Source organism: Pogoniulus pusillus, chromosome 18 (genome assembly GCF_015220805.1).
Source record: "Pogoniulus pusillus isolate bPogPus1 chromosome 18, bPogPus1.pri, whole genome shotgun sequence".
Classification (NCBI taxonomy): Eukaryota; Metazoa; Chordata; class Aves; order Piciformes; family Lybiidae; genus Pogoniulus; species Pogoniulus pusillus.
In genome coordinates, this window is record NC_087281.1 from 11,368,307 (window position 1) to 11,386,850 (window position 18,544).

Sequence of the window (18,544 nt, forward strand, 5' to 3'; positions counted from 1 at the left end):
GTGTCCAGAGAATGGCGATGACGCTGGTGAGGGGGCTGGAGCACAGCCCTACAAGGAGAGGCTGAGTGAGCTGGGGGTGTGCAGCCTGGAGGAGGCTCCAGGGAGACCTCATTGCTGTCTACAACTACCTGAAGGGAGTTTGTAGCCAGGTGGGGGTTGGTCTCTTCTCCCAGGCAACTAGCAATACAACAAGGGGGCACAGTCTCAAGTTGTGCCAGGGAAGTATAGGCTGGGTGTTAGGAGGAATTTCTTGCCAGAGAGAGTGATTGGCATTGGATTGGGCTGCCCAGGGAGGTGGTGGAATTATTGTCCCTGGAGGTGTTTAAAAGGAGGCTGTGTGAGGCACTTAGTGCCATGGTTCAGTTAAATAGAAGGTGTTAGGTGATAGGTTGGATGATGATCTCAGAAGTCCTTTCCAACCTGGTTAATGCTGTGATTCTGTGATACGCATTTGAAAGAAAAAAGTCTTCCTAGACTTGGAATATAAGAGAAGTCCTTATCTCTCGTTATTTTAACAACAAATCTTCTCCAAGTCGCCTAGCTCTTGTATATGGGGAGTAGAACACATCTGGAGAAAAAAAAAACAAACAAAAAACCAACCAATCCAAAACCAACCAAAACCAAAACCCACCAAATGTCTCAAATAGCAAGCTTGCTGCAGAAGCTGGAGTATCTGAATGCAAAATTAGCACCAACAGTTCTAACGATGGTGAGTAGCTGTTTGGTAAAAGTGGCTATATGCAGACACCATGTTTTCAGGAAATTATGCAACATTTCCCAGTAAAAACTATTGTTTAGAGCACAATTCAAGAAAAGAAGTGAGTCTGTAATCCTACATTTTCTGGATTTCACACAGATTACCTGCTTTCCTGTACAAACACAGGCTACAAGAGAGGCTACAGAAATTAAAGCCATCCTATTTACACCAACCTCTAACCAAAGGCTTAATTCTTCGCAGGATCTGCTTGCCTGCAGGAGCAACAACTTTGGAATATGTGCCTGGGTAGGTCTGTAACTGTAGCACCCTCTGCTGCTTTCTCAGTTCCAAAACACGCAGTTGTACACTCTTACCAAGCAGAAAATGAACCGCTTATGTATTGAACTTGCTTCAAAATGGTTACCTTATTACCTAATGCCAGGCGCAGTTTACAAGAAAATGCTTAGCTATTACATATAGTGTATTTGCAATTTTATACTACATTGGCACTCTGGAATACCTTGTTTCTGTGTTAGCATCAGGTAGGTGATACTAGATTAAAATCCCCCAAATTGCTGCATTTCACTGCTAAAATTCTCCCTTACAGACTACAGCTTGCTTAGATTGGTGTCAGGAAAAAAGTTTGGGTTTTGGTCATCTGAAATTTAGCTAAATTAAAATGGATACATATTCTGAAATGATCACTGCAGGAACAGAATTCTACAAACACCTCAGTCATAACTGTTTTCTCCCAGCAGGAAAGGCAGAACGCAATACCATCAAAAACTCGTTCTCACAGAATTTTCCTTGCTCTTTGAACAGGCTGTTGCAGAAGAGATTTTTTTTCTGCAAGGATGAGCATGGCATGTGGTTCCTAGAGCCAGCTGATGCTGTCCCACAATGCCACCACTGAACCTTCTGCCTGGGATCCATCGGTTCTTTGAAAGGACTGTCTTAGGACTAGAGACGCTCTCAGGATGTTCCATCTTTCTAACAGATGGCATACTGCTGTTTAAAATGAACAGACTGATCCTTCCCTTCATTTCAGTCCTCTTACCCCTGCCTTCTGTTTCTGCATAGAATTAAAGCTGAATGAAGTGCATTTAGCAGTGCATCCTGTCGGTGCAAAGAATTAATTTAAGAGTTTCATGTGGAAACTGCTCTCTCAAAGGATGAACACAAGAGAAAAAACAGCACATTTTCTGCAAAAGTGAAAACCAATTGTAATTTGCAGTGTGACTTTTTGTCCAAAGTAGCAGTCCCATGATGAAAATGCATCTTCAAAAACCTTTCTGAAAAAGACAGAACACAAGCATGTGTGCCAAGTTTTTAGCAAGACATCGCACAGAGGCAATTCCGGCACCCTGCAAGATGCCACTTAGACCTAACTGCAGTTGGCACCGCTTCTGTCCTGAGTCTTGCTGCTGTACAGCAGCACTTTTGGAAGCAGTCACAAGAATTCCTCAAAAAATGGTTATTGATATTTTATATAATGCTGCCAGCTAGTGGCATGTCTTGTACTGATGATATCTACTGGCAGAGAAGAGAAAGTGGTATTAACAAGTCTGCTCTACTGCTCCTCCTTTGGTGGTGTACAGTGATGTGGCTCTTAAAGATCATAAGCAGAAAGACCAAAAAAAAAAGGAGTCACAAAAATGCTCCCTGAAAGATCAGGTTCTTAGGAATAAACAAACCCCCTACCTCTAAAGTCACACAAATCATGTTATTTGAAAGCAAAGGATGTATTATGCAACAGGTTTCAGCTCTCACAAAATCTCACGTTCAACACAAAACTGCATAATAATCTAATAATCTCTCAGAAAACTTTAATCTTACTGCTAAATACTCAGACTGGCAGCCAAGACAAACACACAGAACACTGATAAATCAGTTCAAATTGCTTAAGTGAAGTTTAGAGCTCAGCAAATAAATTCTGACCATCCTAAAAACTTTTAGACATAAATAAATAAATAAATTTCTCTGCTGCTCAAAATACCTGAGTTGTTATTTAATGAACTAATAAAACATTTTTTTCTGGATCACCAATTTGAATAATAATTATGATTATAATAACAACAATTATTATTATTATTTCATTTTTTTCATTATTGAGTACCATTTATAACAATAGAGTAACTTGTTACAAAAGTCCCTCTAGCATCCTGTTCTGAAAAGCTGCAACACCAGATCCCTCTAAATGCCTCCCATAACTTAGCATATTCTTTCAGATATTAAATGTCTTAAATCTAAATGTTTTTTATCATCAAACACATGCCTACATCTGTAGCTGATGTCAACCACAATTATCAACTATTTTGTTTCTCAGGCTTAATATCATCAATTTAGATATTCATATACTCCTTAGCTACAAATTTCATTCAGAAATCAGAGAGAAAATTTCTCTATGTCAACAGTTGAAGTATTTTGTGGCACTCAACCATCTTCAATGTTCAGAAATGAAGGAAAGCTAAAGGAGAGCACTTAGTTAATGATTATCTATTCCTTTTGGAAGCTGAAGTTTATTAAATAGTGAAAAGTGAAAAGTGAGTATCTGTGGAAATACAGCTTTGGAATACTAAGATTGGAGTTTTGAGATGAAACATATCTACAGCAGAGCAGCTTCTATATCAAGACTTTGATGAAGAGGAAGAGATACATTTCTTGACTATCTGGCAAACTAACAGAGATCTCCCCAACTTTATTGTATCAGTTTGCTTGTTTGAAAATAAATCAACCAACCAACCAAACTGAAAAAAAAGCAGAATATTCAAACAAGAATTACATGTACATCTGTAAATATTAATTACACAACAGTAATTTCTCATTACATAGAAAACATTTTTTTTTTGCTCAGCTTCTTTTCAGTGATCTACCAAAATTTTTTAATTCAAATCCATTAATAGCATAGATAAGTATAAGTATATTGAAGCAGAGGCATACTGGGTCAGACCCTGAAAATCCACTTACAGCTCATCTTGTTTCAGGTTAATGTGGACAGTAACTGATGCTTAGACAAGAGTGAAAGATCACGACACACCCCATTAATTCTCCTAGCAACCAGCACTTCCTAAGCCATAAGTGATGTCTTTACATTTAATAGCCACACTAAAATTTTCTTGCACATTTTTTCCCTTTGCTTTTTGACTTTATGCCATGTTCTAGGATTCACAGCAGTCTGTGGGGATGAATTGTACACCTTGACAGCATTTCCTCTCTGTTTTTTTTCACTGGTTTGACTTTGCCCTTTCCAAGCTACAAGTATCATTGTTTGTTTCCATGTTCTTGCATTGTTCCTCAGATAACCACTGCTGGCCACTGGCCAGCACACATCAATGAGATAAACTAATTTTCTGTCCAGCCCAGTTCAGCTGCTGTAATGTTCCCACTGCAGTAACAGAACCAGAAATATCCTGCACTGAGATGACTTAACCGTGTATGGACAAAACCAACACCACTATGTAAAACAGGGTAACACATAAAACACTTCGGTGTAAGTAGATCTGTATCTCTGACCACAGTAAGAGTTTCTCAGCTGGGTGGGATGGCTCACATAGAGACATTTTATGGAGATACAACTATCAACGTAGCACTGTACTGAAATAAACAATGACTTACAGACATTCCCCGTGTTGTCAAAACTTGTAAGAACATCTTTAACATCTAACTGTCTGCTTGGAAACCTGGAAGAAAACAGAAACAGTGATTTTGCCAATGATTAAACAATCCTTTAAAAGGTTTTCCCTCTTCAGAAAAGATATTTACTGCACCTGTGCACTTCCCACACACCCCTTTCATAAATAAGTAGCAAACAGGCACACACCAGGAGGAAAGCATGGAGACAGCCACTAATGTTCAAAGTTCCATCACTGAAATCCATGAACCAGAAACATGTTTCTCAGAAAACAATAGTTTACCAAAACAAAAACATTTCTAAAGAGCAGCAAATTTTGTTTAGTTGTGGAAGTCACATATGGGAAAGGAAGAGTTTTGGCAAAGCAATGTGCTGCATTGAGCCTAGCTAAAATGTTTTGGTGAGAAGGATTAGATCACAGGCTGTGAAAGAGAAAAAAACAATGGTGATGTCTAATTCACTCATAGGCTTGCTGAGAGGTATAAGAACAAGAATCCAAACACAGATAAGGGACTCTTCTGCTTCTTCTGCTGGGGAGCTTGGAGCTGCATTTTTTCTCTCTCTCTAGCCTCTCTGCCGTCTCTCTGATTAATCCACTTTGCTTCCTAACCCCCTGGCCAAACCTCCATTCTTCCTTGGGACTAGGGTAAGGTTCAGAGAGGTTTGAGACAATGCTATGAAGAAAAACAGAAGTAAATGGAGTGTCCTGATCTAGAGAAGAATACAACTTACACACTTCAGTGTCAAAAGGGAAGGAAAAACACCCCAAAGCCCAAAACCCAACCACAACATTGGCATTAAAATTATCACCAAATCAAATTTCACACTTCCAAATTTCAGGTTTCCAACATAATGGTTTATAATTTCAGATGAGACACAGACAGCTCTGAGCACCTCAGCCTGAAGAATAAGCTAAGGTGCCATGACATATGTATGCCACACAGCTTAGGATGTTCTTGGGATGGCCCTAACATTTGGTGACATTTTATTTACTACAATGAATGTTCTTCATCTACATTATTATTTTGGTACACTTAGTTTTCATTAATGATCAGTTCTCTCTCTGATTATTAAATATTCTTTCCATAACTAAAATCAATACACACAAATTTCAAATACACATTTTTTATCCAGTGGCCAAAAGCTTGTGCCATCTAAGAACAAACACAGCACACCCCAACATTTGCTCTTTTGTCCAGCAGAGGCATTTTACAGAGACACCTTTCTCTGACCATCTGCAATATTCAGTCTCTTCCTCTAACTCTCTGTCTCAGCAATTTCTTTCTTGCTCTTCATGGCAAGGACATAAGTGAGCCATAATTTAATGATGAGAAGCATCCAGCTTTGCTATAAGGGACTTCCCCTTCTCAATCTTCCAGATGTCTACTCTGCACTCACTGTGAAAACAGACACAGATGAAGTTTAACAGCTGGTTCCCCATGAAATCTTCACTAAACAAAAGCAGGGAGCAAGCTAAGCCTCCTGGAATGAGTAGCCATTATTTCGATCATAAGCTGGATAGCAAAGCTGCATTCTTTTACTCTGAAAAATCACATCTCAGATCTCAACTGTATTAGCATTATGAACTATTTAAAGACTACTCCACATAAGTTGCCATGGGCTGAATGCCACAGGCATCAGCAGAGATGGGGAGATGCCTGATGCAAGCCAATCCAATCCGTTTATTGCACTCCAAACATGTGTTTCTCTACCTTTCATCAGCAGGCTACACATTGTATTAAACTGCAATTGGTTACATCTACTTGTGTAAGAAATTACATACTAATTGGCATAGACATTCATCATATTCTCTCAGCAACACCTACATTGTGTCTGAGCAATCTCAGTCAGCAGAGATAGGCGAAAACCACAGGCTGCAGCCTTACATTTGTTTCTCTAAGGTCATTCCAACCTTCTATTTTACCTCAACTCAGCACTTCTGAGCTTGTGCACTCTCACCTGTCCATGGCTTATGTTCCAGCATATACCATTCAGACAATTCTATAGAATCACTACATTTAATGTTACTATTCCCAACAGTAAGTAACAGCAAATCTTCTGAAGTCAATCCAAATGCCTTAGCCTGGTATAGGTGCTTTATCTGCAGGATAACAAAGAGGTGCTAAAATTTCACTGCTAACCACATAACAGTTAAGCAATCGAAACAGTGAAGAATTGAGTACAACTTCAACTGCTGACAAGTTTTGGGACTGAGGAAAGCAATGTGGTAACTTGTGAGAGCTCAGGAGACACACTTCCAAAGAGCAACAGTCACATGCTTCTCTATTTGAAGGACTGTATCTGAAGAGCCTGCTAACTGCACCATCCGACTAGTTACACACACCTGTAAACCTCCATGCCAAGAGGAACGAGGACCAGGTCAGAGATCATCTGCCTCTTTACCAGCACTCTGTTAGAGCCTAGGAAGACCCAGAAGCCTCTCATCAGCTATCAAGACACCAACAGAACTCCCTTCAAGTATTTGGGCACTGTCTGAAAACTGTCGTTAGCCCTGGGAATCCAGAGATGGATACTTTGTGAGTAAATAGTCATAGACCTCTCTATAACAGAATTCTATTGTGCTTTCTGCCTTAGCAGAAAGGAGCCTCTCGGGTCTCTCTCAGGGGCAAGAGGCATATTGGCCACAAGATACTCCTTCCTAAATAATTTAATGTTTGTTATATTATTGCTAGTGTTCTAGATTCCCTGCTTATTTCCCTCTGTGTAACACTTTCCATGGCCATGCGAAAAACCTGTTATTATTAGAAATTATGGTCTGTGGCAAGATTGCTAAATATCAAAATTAATAAATGATATTATTTTTTTAATAGATCTTGCCCATACCACTACAAATAGTATACTACCATTACAAATAGTATACTACTCTCGAGTTCCCCCCTTCTATGGCCAAGCCCTTATCCTGCTAAATCCACATCTCTCAGTACCAAAATAAGTTGAAGAAAGCAAGTTTATTGTACTCACACAAACTGCCCTTAAAGAGCAGGGAATGTTGTTGAAATCTGCTGCCCTTACTTTTTTTTAATGTGTAGTCTTAAAAATTAATGAGAGGTTGAAGGTGTTATTAGCAGAAATATTCCACAAGAACCTTCTTCACTTGCACTGACAATACACCTCATTTCTAAACCAAACTTCTAGAATAACCTACTAATTTCTTTTGTATTCTTATCTCAAGGTTCACTCAGATTCAGAATGAAGGCATGACACCTTGCAAAGATCACATAACACTCTTTGTGAAGACTTAAGCCTTCCTATAAGCTGCTACCATCAATCCTTTCAATTCCACATATTAGCATTTGAAACATCAAATGACTGATCAATGGAAAATATTTTACCACAGAAATAACTTATTTCTTCTCTAATTGCTTAAAATGAGTCGACAATTTTAAAAGTATCCTGAAATAGAAAATTTGAAGATATTGATTGCTTCCTTTTTAACTCTAATCAAAGAATAATTTTCCTGTCTAAAAGACACCGTCTCAACAGTGAGCCACTGCATCGGTATGATCTATAACCACTACATTGCCAGAACTGTTCACATAAGATTTAAATTCTTAGCACATTCCAAGCTAAGAATAGAAGGATTAAGAAAGGCAATATTAACTAAACATTTTAAAATGCCTCTTTATTCTATATCTTCCTATCACCATTAAGACAAGTATCTAGCACACGCATAATTTTTAATAGCAAAGAAAGATACCCTCAAAGCCAACAAATAAATATGAAAGTTTTACAAATAAAAACATGTTTTTAATGGTGAAAAGACCCAGAAGGCCAGATAATTACTGTAATGAAAGATATCTTTTTCCACTTCAACCTAGCAAGAAATTTCACTCAAAAAGAGGTTTGTAATTTTCACCTGCAGACTAGATTACTGTTTACTGTATCCAAATCTGAATATGAAAACTGCAGCAAGATTCCAGCTTGAACTGAGTATGTCTACATTCTCCATGTTACACTGTCAAACACATTCAGCCCAATCCCATCCTATCTGTTTAGGGAGTTATTTTTTAAATAACATTAAATGCAAGCAACACTAGAGAGCAATTTCATGTATGCAGCCACCCAATTTTACCATCAAGATAAGGACGTAGGTTGCGGGTGCATCAAATATGGTGCAAATCTAAATTAGACTTGGCTAGCAAAATGAGATTCTGGACTGTAATGCAAGAAATTTTACGTCACCACTGCCATCAGAAGTCATACCTCAGAGCTACAATGAAGCAGTTTAGCATCTGTACAAACTTCAGAACACATTCCTCCCTGTATCGAGCACACTAGAGACCCCTGTTTAACAAGTACAGTTATGCGGATTTTAAAAACAAGTCAATGATGTTGTGACTTCAAGGATCTAGTCAAAACGGCACATAAATCCAGATCACATTTTTATAGCAAAAAATTGCCCTATATTGGGCTGTGTCAAGAGAAGTGTGGCCAGCAGGGTGAGGGAAGTGATCCTCCCCCTCTAATCCACAGCGGTGAGACTCCATCTGGAGTACTGCATCCAGTTCTGGAGCCCCTGCTACAAGAGGGATACAGATGTTGCTGGAGCGTGTCCAGAGAAGGGCCATGAGGATGATCAAAGGGCTGCAACACCTCTTATATGAGGACAGACTGAAAGAGTTGGGGCTGTTCAGTCTGGAGAGGAGAAGGTTCCAAAGTGACCTTATTGTGGTCTTCCAGTATCTTAAGGTGGCCTACAAGAAATCTGGAGAGGGACTTCTTAGGATGTCAGGTAGTGATAGGACTGGGGGGGAATGGAACAAAGCTAGAAATGGGTAGATTCAGACTGGATTTACGAAGAAGTTCTTCACCATGAAGATGGTGAGACCCTGGAATGGGTTGCCCAGGAAGCTGGTGGAAGCCCCATCTCTGGAGGTGTTTAAGGCCAGGCTGGATGAGGCTCTAGACAGCCTGAGGTACCCCTGCGCATGGCAGAGGAGTTGGAACTAGATGCTCTTTGTGGTGCCTTCCAACCCTGGCTGATTCTATGATTCTATGATTGATGCTTCTGGCTTCCTGGTTTGGAAGGCTTATTAAGAACTTTTCTAAAAGAAACTAGTGACAGAAAAGCACAGCATTAAGTTCTTCCTTCCCAGATGTGAATCCAACCGAAAACCAAGCATGCACATACTTGGTAGTTCCCACTGAAGCTTCTGTTTGCCTAACAAACTGTTCCCCAAGTCCCTCTAGAGCAGTGATTCCAGCTAGGTCATAGCATATCTGAATATATAATTTGATCCCTTTTGATAGCCCTTGAACTGATATAGCTTGACCTTTAGACTCTTTGCCAAAAGCTACTAACAACCTTATGAACTTTCTTAAGTACTTAGCCTTGTCAAGATGTTAGCTGACAGCCCTTTTAACATCCAACATATGCAATAAGCTTTTTCCAAAACATGTTAATGCATAAGGAAAACATGTAGATTCAAAAGCACTTTTGTCAAGAGGAGGCCACAGCCACATTTTCTCCTGACAAAAAGATACATTAAAAGCTTTTTCTACTCAAGCACACTATTCTGGGTTTACTTAACTGATGTTTTTTTGTTGTGGTTAATAATATGCTAATAACATGTTGTTGTTACCATGTTAAAATTGCCTCTATTGATGAAAATTAGTAGTAGTAGTAGTAGTATTTTCCCAATGGGAAGAGAAAAGTTAAAGGAAGTCTGTAAGCCATACAGAGAATCTGTAAAGTTTCCAAGGCATGATCAGCATCATGGGGCAGGCCCAAAGTGTTGTCACAAACAGACTTAAACCCTCTTGGTGGTCGATCAGAAGCAGTGTCCCCCAGGGCTGGGTATGGGGACAGCTCTGTTTAATATCTTCATGAATGGTTTGGATGAGGGGATCGAGGGCACCCTCAGCAAGTTTGCAGACAACACTAAACTATGTGGGAGTGTTGATCTGTACAAGGGTAGGAAGGCACTGCAGGTTAAATCGATGGGCTGAGGTTGATGGAGTGAGGTTTAATAACAACAAATACAAGGTCCTGCACTTTGGTCACAATAACCCCAAACAACACTACAGGCTTGGGGAACAGTGGCTGGAAAGCAATCCAGTGGAAAAGGATTTGGGGGTGATGATGGACAGCCAGCTGAACATGCCTCAGTAGCGTGCCCAGGTGGTCAAGAAAGCCAATGGCATCTTGGCCTTGCAGTGTGTCCAGCAAGAGTAGGGAAGCGATCATGCCCCTGTATAGATCCTGGTGGGGCTGCAGCTTGAGTACTGTGTTCAGTTCTGGGCATCACAGTATAGGAAAGCCACTGAGGTCCTGGGGTGTATCCAATGAAGTGCAATGAGGTTAGTGAGAGCTTTGGGGGGCAGGCATGTCATATAAGGAGTAGCTGAGGGAGCTGGGGTTGTTTAGTTTGGAGAAGAGACAGCTATAGGGAGATCTTATTGCTCTCTAACACTACCTGAAAGGAGGCTGTAGTGAGGCTGGTGCTGGTCTCTCCTCCCAGGTAACTATCAATAGGACAAGAGGATATGGGTTTTAATTGTGCCAGGGGAAGTTTACATTTGACTTTAAAACTTCTTTACTGGAGAGTGCTGAGGCATTGGAATATGTTGCCCAGGGAAGTGGTGGTGTCACCATCCCTGGAGGTATTCAAGAATCTTGTAGATGTGGTGCTTCAGGATATAGTTCAGTGGCTATGGTACCTGGATTATGGTTAGACTCCATAATCCTAAAGGTCTTTTCCAACCTTAATGATTCTGCGATTTCTATGAGGAATTTAAAGCTCCCAGCCAAATGAAAATGCTAGTTCAATTTTGATGACTCAGGCTCTCTAGAATGCAGAATTCTACACCCTTGGGAGAGCTAACAAGATGCTGCAAAACCAGTATTGATTCAGGGATTCTTATTCTTGCAGAGATACCTGTTGAGGCAAAACCAAGTTTTATGTACAAAACCAAACAAGCAAAAGGAGAGCAAAGCAGAAAATCAAAAAGAGAACCACCCCCAAGAGGAAAAAGCTTACTCTTTCACTAAAGCTACTGAGAGTTCACTAACACTCGTTCAAAGGGTTTTGGGGAAGGTTTCAGGGAGGGGTTGGGGTTTGTTTGTTTCAGGGTTTTTTAATATGGTTTTGGGAGCTTTCTGAAGTACAGGCATCTTCATTTGTTTTACCTGCTCTGATAGAAAACAGATTTCTTCAACAGGTATATATCTTTTCTGTAGAAACTTTTTATTCTTCTGTTTTGCAAATTGGCTTTCAAATTTTCATAAGAGTTTCACAAGAAATATTAAGAAGAAAATTGAATCAAATATAGATCGCTACCAAAAAGCTTTTAGAACTCTAACAATAACATGATGTCATCAAAAATTTTAAGATCATTCAGATTTTGTGCATCCTGATTATATCTGAAGAATGTCAAAACAGCAAGCTACTAAAAATACAAACCAAATGCTCGTATTTGCATTATATTATAGGTACAATCATTGGTATTTTAATGCAAGCTTCAGTGAAATCACAGTAAAAAAAAGGGCAAGTCCAGCAAGCTTCTTACTTAACGAGTGAAAACAACACCTAACGGTTTATTTGTAAACTATGGTCTAATTATACACTGGGAGAGTGACTAATGTGGTTTATATTTCAGGCCTGTACAAGATCTTAGGAAGTACTTAAAACTTAAATGATAGTTACCTTAAGGACACTCTATACTCAGGATAAAAGATGCTTCTATACTGAACCCATGCTCCAGTTTCCTCTTCTGTATCCCAGTCTTCTACTGAAAAGAGATTGAATGAGGCAAACCTTCTTACAGACACTTGCTGAAGATGCACATCTTTCAACTGCTTTTTCTTCAGAACCTTTGAAATAAAGAACACATGAAACATTAAAACTTTCAAGAAAAGAACACAGGCTTATTTAACTCAAGAGGCAAGTCAGGAATCAACCACAATAACTATGCTCTTAGTTCATAGTTATGAATAACCAGTCCAAGTATGCTGAACCTGAGAAAAATAACAGTGGTATTGATGGCAGAGGTCAAAAGAATGACTTACGTATTTATTATGTGTATACATATATATATATGATATCTCAATAGCTACAAAGCAAATGTACAGTATTCAGTACTACATCCATAAGTTGCTTTTTTTAACTCCTGCTCCAGCAAACCCATGCCAGAATTAGAACACAGACTGAGTTCTTCCCCATCTTCCCATCATCACAGAGAAACTGTGCTACTCACTGTGCCCAAACATTAAAAAAAAAGAGATATGTGTTTGCCAGATAAACCATTGCTTAGCTTACAAGTCTCCTGATGCACCCTTGCAGAACTGCTGCCAAACTTGGTTTCTATCCCAGGCCCCAAACTTTCAAGATGGTACAACTGCATATTCTCCTATGCAGTGGGTTTGGGCTGAGATGGGGTTCATTCTCCACAAAGCATCCTTCTAGTGTTGTGCTTTGTGTTGCCATAGGTGACTGTTGACACCACAGCAGTGTTTTGGCTACTGCCAAGCTGAGCATCCAAACTGGATTTTTACATCTCCCCACCCCAAGAGTAAGCTGAGAGGCCACAGCCGAGCCAGCTGACCCAGAGTGGCCAAAAGGATATTCTATGCCATACAACATCAGCCCAGATATAAGAACAGTGAAAGAAGGAAGTCTAGGGAGATATGTCCATGGTGTCTGTCCTCCAAGGGAACCAAGTGCAGAGAGCTCTGCTTCCCTGAGACCGAACATGGTCCTGATGATGGATAGTACAGACTAACATCTCTCTCTCTCTCTCTCTGCTTTTGCTTTCTGCACGATCTATTGCTTTGCTTATTGTCACTACTAAATGACTTCTATCTTATCAGTGGCTTCTGTTTTATTTTCCCTTCTCCCCTGTCCATTTAAGAAGAGGAGTGACAGAGTGGCTTTGGTGGGCATTTGGCCCCCAGTCAGGGCCAAATCACCACACCCTACCATGGCCCCATAAGGGAACTGATGCATTAGTCAACCTTTACATGACCCCCAAAATACATTGAGAGTACCCAGTTCAGCCCTAAGAAACTGAAGAATCCAGGGCAGTGGCAGAAGCAGAATTTGGCCATATACATTTCATGCAATTTCTAAATTATTCAAATGCATGCTCAGGAAAGTGAAAACATGGGCTTCCAGTTTTGCATAGTCTACTGCACTCAACCATGTCTTCAGGGAGTAAGGTACCAATTCCTCCACTCAGGAAAACCCAGCACCTAGCTTGTTTGAGCTGTATCAGCGCACAGAGAGAAAATAGCCTGCTAGACAAAAAAGCTTATTCTGTAAGTCAGTGATGTGGAAGGAGAGACGTCCTGGTTCTAACTTCTTTCTCCTAAGAGTGGACAGAATAGATAGATAATTGCAATTGCAATTCTAAGATAAGGGTGCCTTAGCATTCCACAGTGATGAAAAAAAGAACCAAGAAACAAAAAAAATGGAGCAGAAAATAAACTCATCACTATAAGTAGATAGAGCTACAACAAACAGCTCTATCAAGTAGGAGAGCACCACAGTTTAGTTTTTGCAAACAAAGCTAAACCTGTAGTCAAATAAGAAGCAGCTCTCCAGAATTATGAAACTTGAAATGAAAGCCTTGTATAGGGGATGCATGCAACAAAATAAATAGTCAGTGATTTTTTTCCTTCACCCAACATTTGTCACCCGTGCTTTAACTGGAAATGCACTCACATGCAACAGCCTTACAATTTGGTGCCACAACCTATTATTTTTCAGGATACTTGAAAACACTACATATGTGAGCAGAGCAATTGTATTTGCTATGCTGTTAGCTTCTAACAGCAGGTCTGATGCATCAGGCTTATTGCCTTTGGATCTATTTTCATCAGCATGTCTCAGCATATAAAAGGCACAGGCATTTTCACCAAAGTATTACAAATAGCCGTATACTGTCCACACTATTTCTTCTATTTCCATAACATATCGGGGAAATACACATGAAGGAGACTGTTAAAAGAGCTAAATGGGAGAACCAAATTAAAAGACTAGTAGAATTAAGCATGCCTGAAAACAAAATGGACCATTTTGACAACTAAAGAAATCCACCAAGATCTAAATGCACACTAAATGTGTGACTCCATCCTTTTTCAAGGGAAAAAAGTTTTGATTCCAACAAGCTAAGTTTAAAAATTTTGCCAGACTTTGACTCAGTACATATGTAGAACATTTTATTGATAAAGAACACATAGGTAATTACATAAACTCCTCGTTCTTTATGTTAGCTTCACAGGATATCTGCTAAAAGAGGGTTTTTTCCTAATTAAATCACCAAGTGCACACTCAAGTATCCCTACCATAGCAAATCGGTTTGTGCATACATTGAATGAAAGACAATTCCATGCATAAACACACCACAGAATGAATTTCATGTAAGGCATTATGGCAAACAATATGAAAAGTTGCTTTAAAAGCATTGTAAGAAACTATTTTGACAGTGATGCTTTAAAGATGACTATGAATGAAGGCTGATAACCTCTTCCAATTCATACATCGATCTGAGCATTAATATTAGTAAAGAGCACAGAACTGACTTTTACTTCAAATGCACCAGCAAGATTAAATTGATCCTTGCTCATTGTACCATACAAAAACCAACAGAAAAGTTGAAGAAAATGTTAAAACCCAAGGAATCTGCAGAGGAAAAGGTCACAGATACAAGAGAAGTCTTGTCCCCCAATACTTACAAGCACTCTTCACACTCCCATTCTATTGTCATGAAAAGCTTCTTATGATTTCAAGAGACAGAGACATGACAAATGCAGTATGTTGGAAAGAATTAACAGCTACCATAGCTTCACGGTGCAGCCTACATATTCTTCTGCTACAAAGACATATCTGATATTCATACCAGTAACTTTGACATTTCCTGCTTTAGAGTATCATAAAATGTAACTTTGCCCTGTTGAACAGAAATTGTGAATTTACAAATCAGAACCACACAGAACTAAATGTGCAGTATGAACCTCCCTAGGCCTCCTACTGTCCCATGGGCTAAGGCTCTGGAGAGGAAAGGAGCCCAAGAAAGTTGGCTAATTTTTAAAGACCACTTCCTCCAAGGCCAAGCCAGCTGTGTGCCCCTGAGTAAAAAATCAGGCAGACATGCTAGGAGAGCTGCATGGCTGAATAAAGACCTCCTGAAGGAAATCTCAGGGAAGAAGGAATCTTACAATTCATGGAAGAAGGGACTGGTCACTTGGGAAAACTATAGAGAAGTAGTCAGGGCTTGTAGGAAAGCAACAAGGAAGGCCAAAGCCCTCTTGGAACCAAAGCTGGCAAAGGAAGTAAAAGAGAACAAGATAAGCTTCTTCAAATCCATCAGTAGGAAAAGGAAGCACAGGGAAGGTGTGGGGCAGTGCTAAGCAAGGAGGCAGCCTGAGAACTGAGGGTGCAGAGAAGGCAGAGTTGCTGAATGCCTTCTCTGCTTCAGTCTTTACACCTAAGGCTGAATTCCCCTATGGACTCCAGACCCTGGATGAAGGAGAGGAAGCCTGAAGGAGGGAATGCTCCCCACTGGTCAGCACAGGCTGGGTTAAGGATCAGTTACACAAATTAAACATCAACAAGTCCATGGACCCTGATGAGATGCACCCAAGGGTGCTGAGAGAACTGGCTGGTATTATCGCTCTACCACTCTCCATCATCTTTGCCGAATGGTGGCAGACAGGAGAGGTGCCTGAGGGCTGGAGCAGAGCCAATAGCACTCCAGTCATCAAAAACGGCAAGAAAGAGGTTCCAGGAACTATCACCCAGGCAGCCTCACCTCCATCCCTGTAAAAATGATGGAGTAGCTCCTGCTGGAGGGCACCTCAAGGCACTTGGAAGAGAAGAAGGTTATCAGTAGTCAGCATGGATTTACCAAGGGGAAGTCACGCTTGACTAACCTGATAGCATTCTACGATGCCATAACTGAATGGGTAGATTCAGGGAAAGCAGTGGATGTAGTCTACCTTGACCTTTGACACTGTCTCCCATGACATTTTAGTGAGCAAGCTGAGGAAGTGTGGAATGGAAGAGCAGACAGTGAGGTGGGTTAGGAACTGGTTGCAAGATAGAGTTCAGAGGGTGGTGATCAATGGTGCCAGGTCCAGCTGGAGAGCTGTGACCAGTGGTGTCCATCAAGGATCAGTGCCAGGGCCAGTCCTGTTCAACATCTTCATCAATGACATTGATGAGGGCACAGACAGACAGAGTCTGCTCAGCAAGTTTGCTGATGATACCAAGCTGGGAGGCTTGGCTGATCGTTGAAGGCTGTGTGGCCATCCAGAGAGACCTGGACAGACTGAGAGCTGGGCACAGAGGAACCAGATGAAGTTCAACAAGGACAAGTGCAGAGTCCTGAACCTGGGGAGGAATAACAAAGCGCACCAGTCCAGGCTGGGAGGTGATCTGCTGGAAAGCAGCCCTGTGGAGAGGGACCTGGGGGTGCTGGTGGCTAACAAGTTACCCATGGCACAGCAATGTGCCCTTGTGGCCAAGAAGGCCAATGGGATCCTGGGCTGTATTAGGAGGAGTGTGTCCAGCAGATCAAGGGAGGTTCTCCTCCCCCTCTACTCTGCCCTGCTGTGACCTCATCTTGATACTCTGTTCAGTTTTGGGCTCCCCAGTTGAAGAGGGACAGGGATCTGCTAGAGAGGGTCCAGTGGAGGGCTAGGAGGATGATTAAGGGACTGGAGAGCACTGCTTGATGAGGAGAGGCTGAGGGACCTGGAGCTTTTTACTCTGGAGAAAAGAAGACTTAGAGGGGATTTGATCAATGTTTATAAGTATCTGAAGGCTGCCAGGAGCAGGGGGACAGGCTCTGCTCACTGCTCCCTGGGATAGGACAAGAAGCAATGGGTGTAAGTTGCAGCAAAAGAGGTTTTGCCTCAACAAAAGGGGGAACTTCTTTACTGTAAGGGTCCCAGAGCATTGGAATAGGCCCTCCAGGAAGGTCATGGAGTCTCTTTCTCTGGAGACTTTCAAGGGCTAACTGGATGTGTTCCTTTGTGATCTGTGATAGATGGTATTGTCCTGCTCTGGCGGGGGGGGGGTGGGTGGGGGTGGGTGTTGGACTCGATGATCTCCTTGGGTCCCTTCCAATCCCTAATATTCTGTGATCCTGTGCAACCACCAAATACTCGAAAGACGTATGGAAGGCCAGAGCTGTCAAGCTGCTGATCACCTGCAATGCAGGTGTAACCACTTCTTCATCCTCACCCTCTTCTAGGCATTGCTTCACCAGTGGCTGCAGGTAGAGCGGAGATTTCATTGCCAGGTGAGTGGGGTCTCACCCCAGTTCCTCATGAAATGTAGCTGGGGAACAGGACAAAGAGCAGGCATTGGGCAACAGATAGGATAACCAACTCCATCAGCACTGATGCAAGGTGTCAAATCATGGCCTGAAAATTCCACAGCAGAGCCCTCAGCTGCGAGGTGCCAGCCGTTCTGTCCCTAACTACCAGACCACAGACTGTTTTGAGGATCAAAGGACACACTTTAACGAACTATGTGTGTATGTGTAACATGACTATCGCTACTGTCGTTATCTTCCAACAAGAGAACTGCAAACCCCTTTGCGAGCCCTAGCACACCACTCGGAACCATCCCAGCAGGGGTGCGGGGCAGTTCTGTGCAGCACGCCTTTCCGCACCGGCATTCCACCGCGGGACAGAGCCCGGCCCTTCAGACGCTGCCAACTGCCAGCCACGGGGAACGGCCTATCGCCTCCCCGGGGCCGCAGCTGACCAGTGCGGAGGGGCGCCAGGGAATCCGACGAATGTGCCCCGCCCAACACCTCCCGCTACGCAGCAGCGCCCGGCAGCAACGCGCCCGCCTCTGGCCGCCTTGCCTCTGCTACCGACCCCTGCCGGAAGCCTCTCTTGCCCGCGGGCTCCCCCTACCTGTCCGAGCAGCCGCCAGCGGGCTCTCGCCACTTCGGCAACCCTCGCCTCGCACTGGCCCGCGGCGGGGCTGCGCGGATAGTAGCCAGCTTCGGCCATGCGGCGGCGGGGCACAGGAACTGCCCTTTGCAGAGGAGCGCTGGCCTGGTTTCGGGGACTTGTCGCCGAGCCTCCAGCGGCTGCTGGGACCGGGCAGGCTAGCACCTGAGGAGGAAGCAGCGGGCAGCCATCTTTATTGAGGGCGGCGCTGTGGAGACAGGCCGTTGCTGCGCTACGCCCAGCTCTTCGGGCGCATCTCAAAACGAATAGCCTGTGGCCGGGGTTG

The 18,544-nt window shown here is 42.1% G+C and overlaps 1 protein-coding gene across 2 annotated transcripts in view; it reads right to left on the reverse strand.

Annotated features, from left to right (window-relative positions):
- Positions 1 to 18,448, reverse strand: part of CAMKMT (calmodulin-lysine N-methyltransferase) — a 223,340-nt gene extending 204,892 nt beyond the window's left edge. Inside the window, exons 1-3 of one of the 2 annotated variants that reach the window (XM_064158393.1) lie at positions 18,220 to 18,448; positions 11,996 to 12,162; positions 4,313 to 4,377 (exon numbers count right to left, since the gene is read on the reverse strand). In XM_064158393.1, the coding sequence (XP_064014463.1) occupies positions 4,313 to 4,377; positions 11,996 to 12,162; positions 18,220 to 18,318 (331 nt within the window). In that variant the 5' untranslated portion in view covers positions 18,319 to 18,448. The remainder of the gene's footprint in view (positions 1 to 4,312; positions 4,378 to 11,995; positions 12,163 to 18,219) is intronic. The other variant, XM_064158392.1, reaches the window with a different exon arrangement.
- Between the last annotated feature and the right edge of the window lie 96 nt (positions 18,449 to 18,544).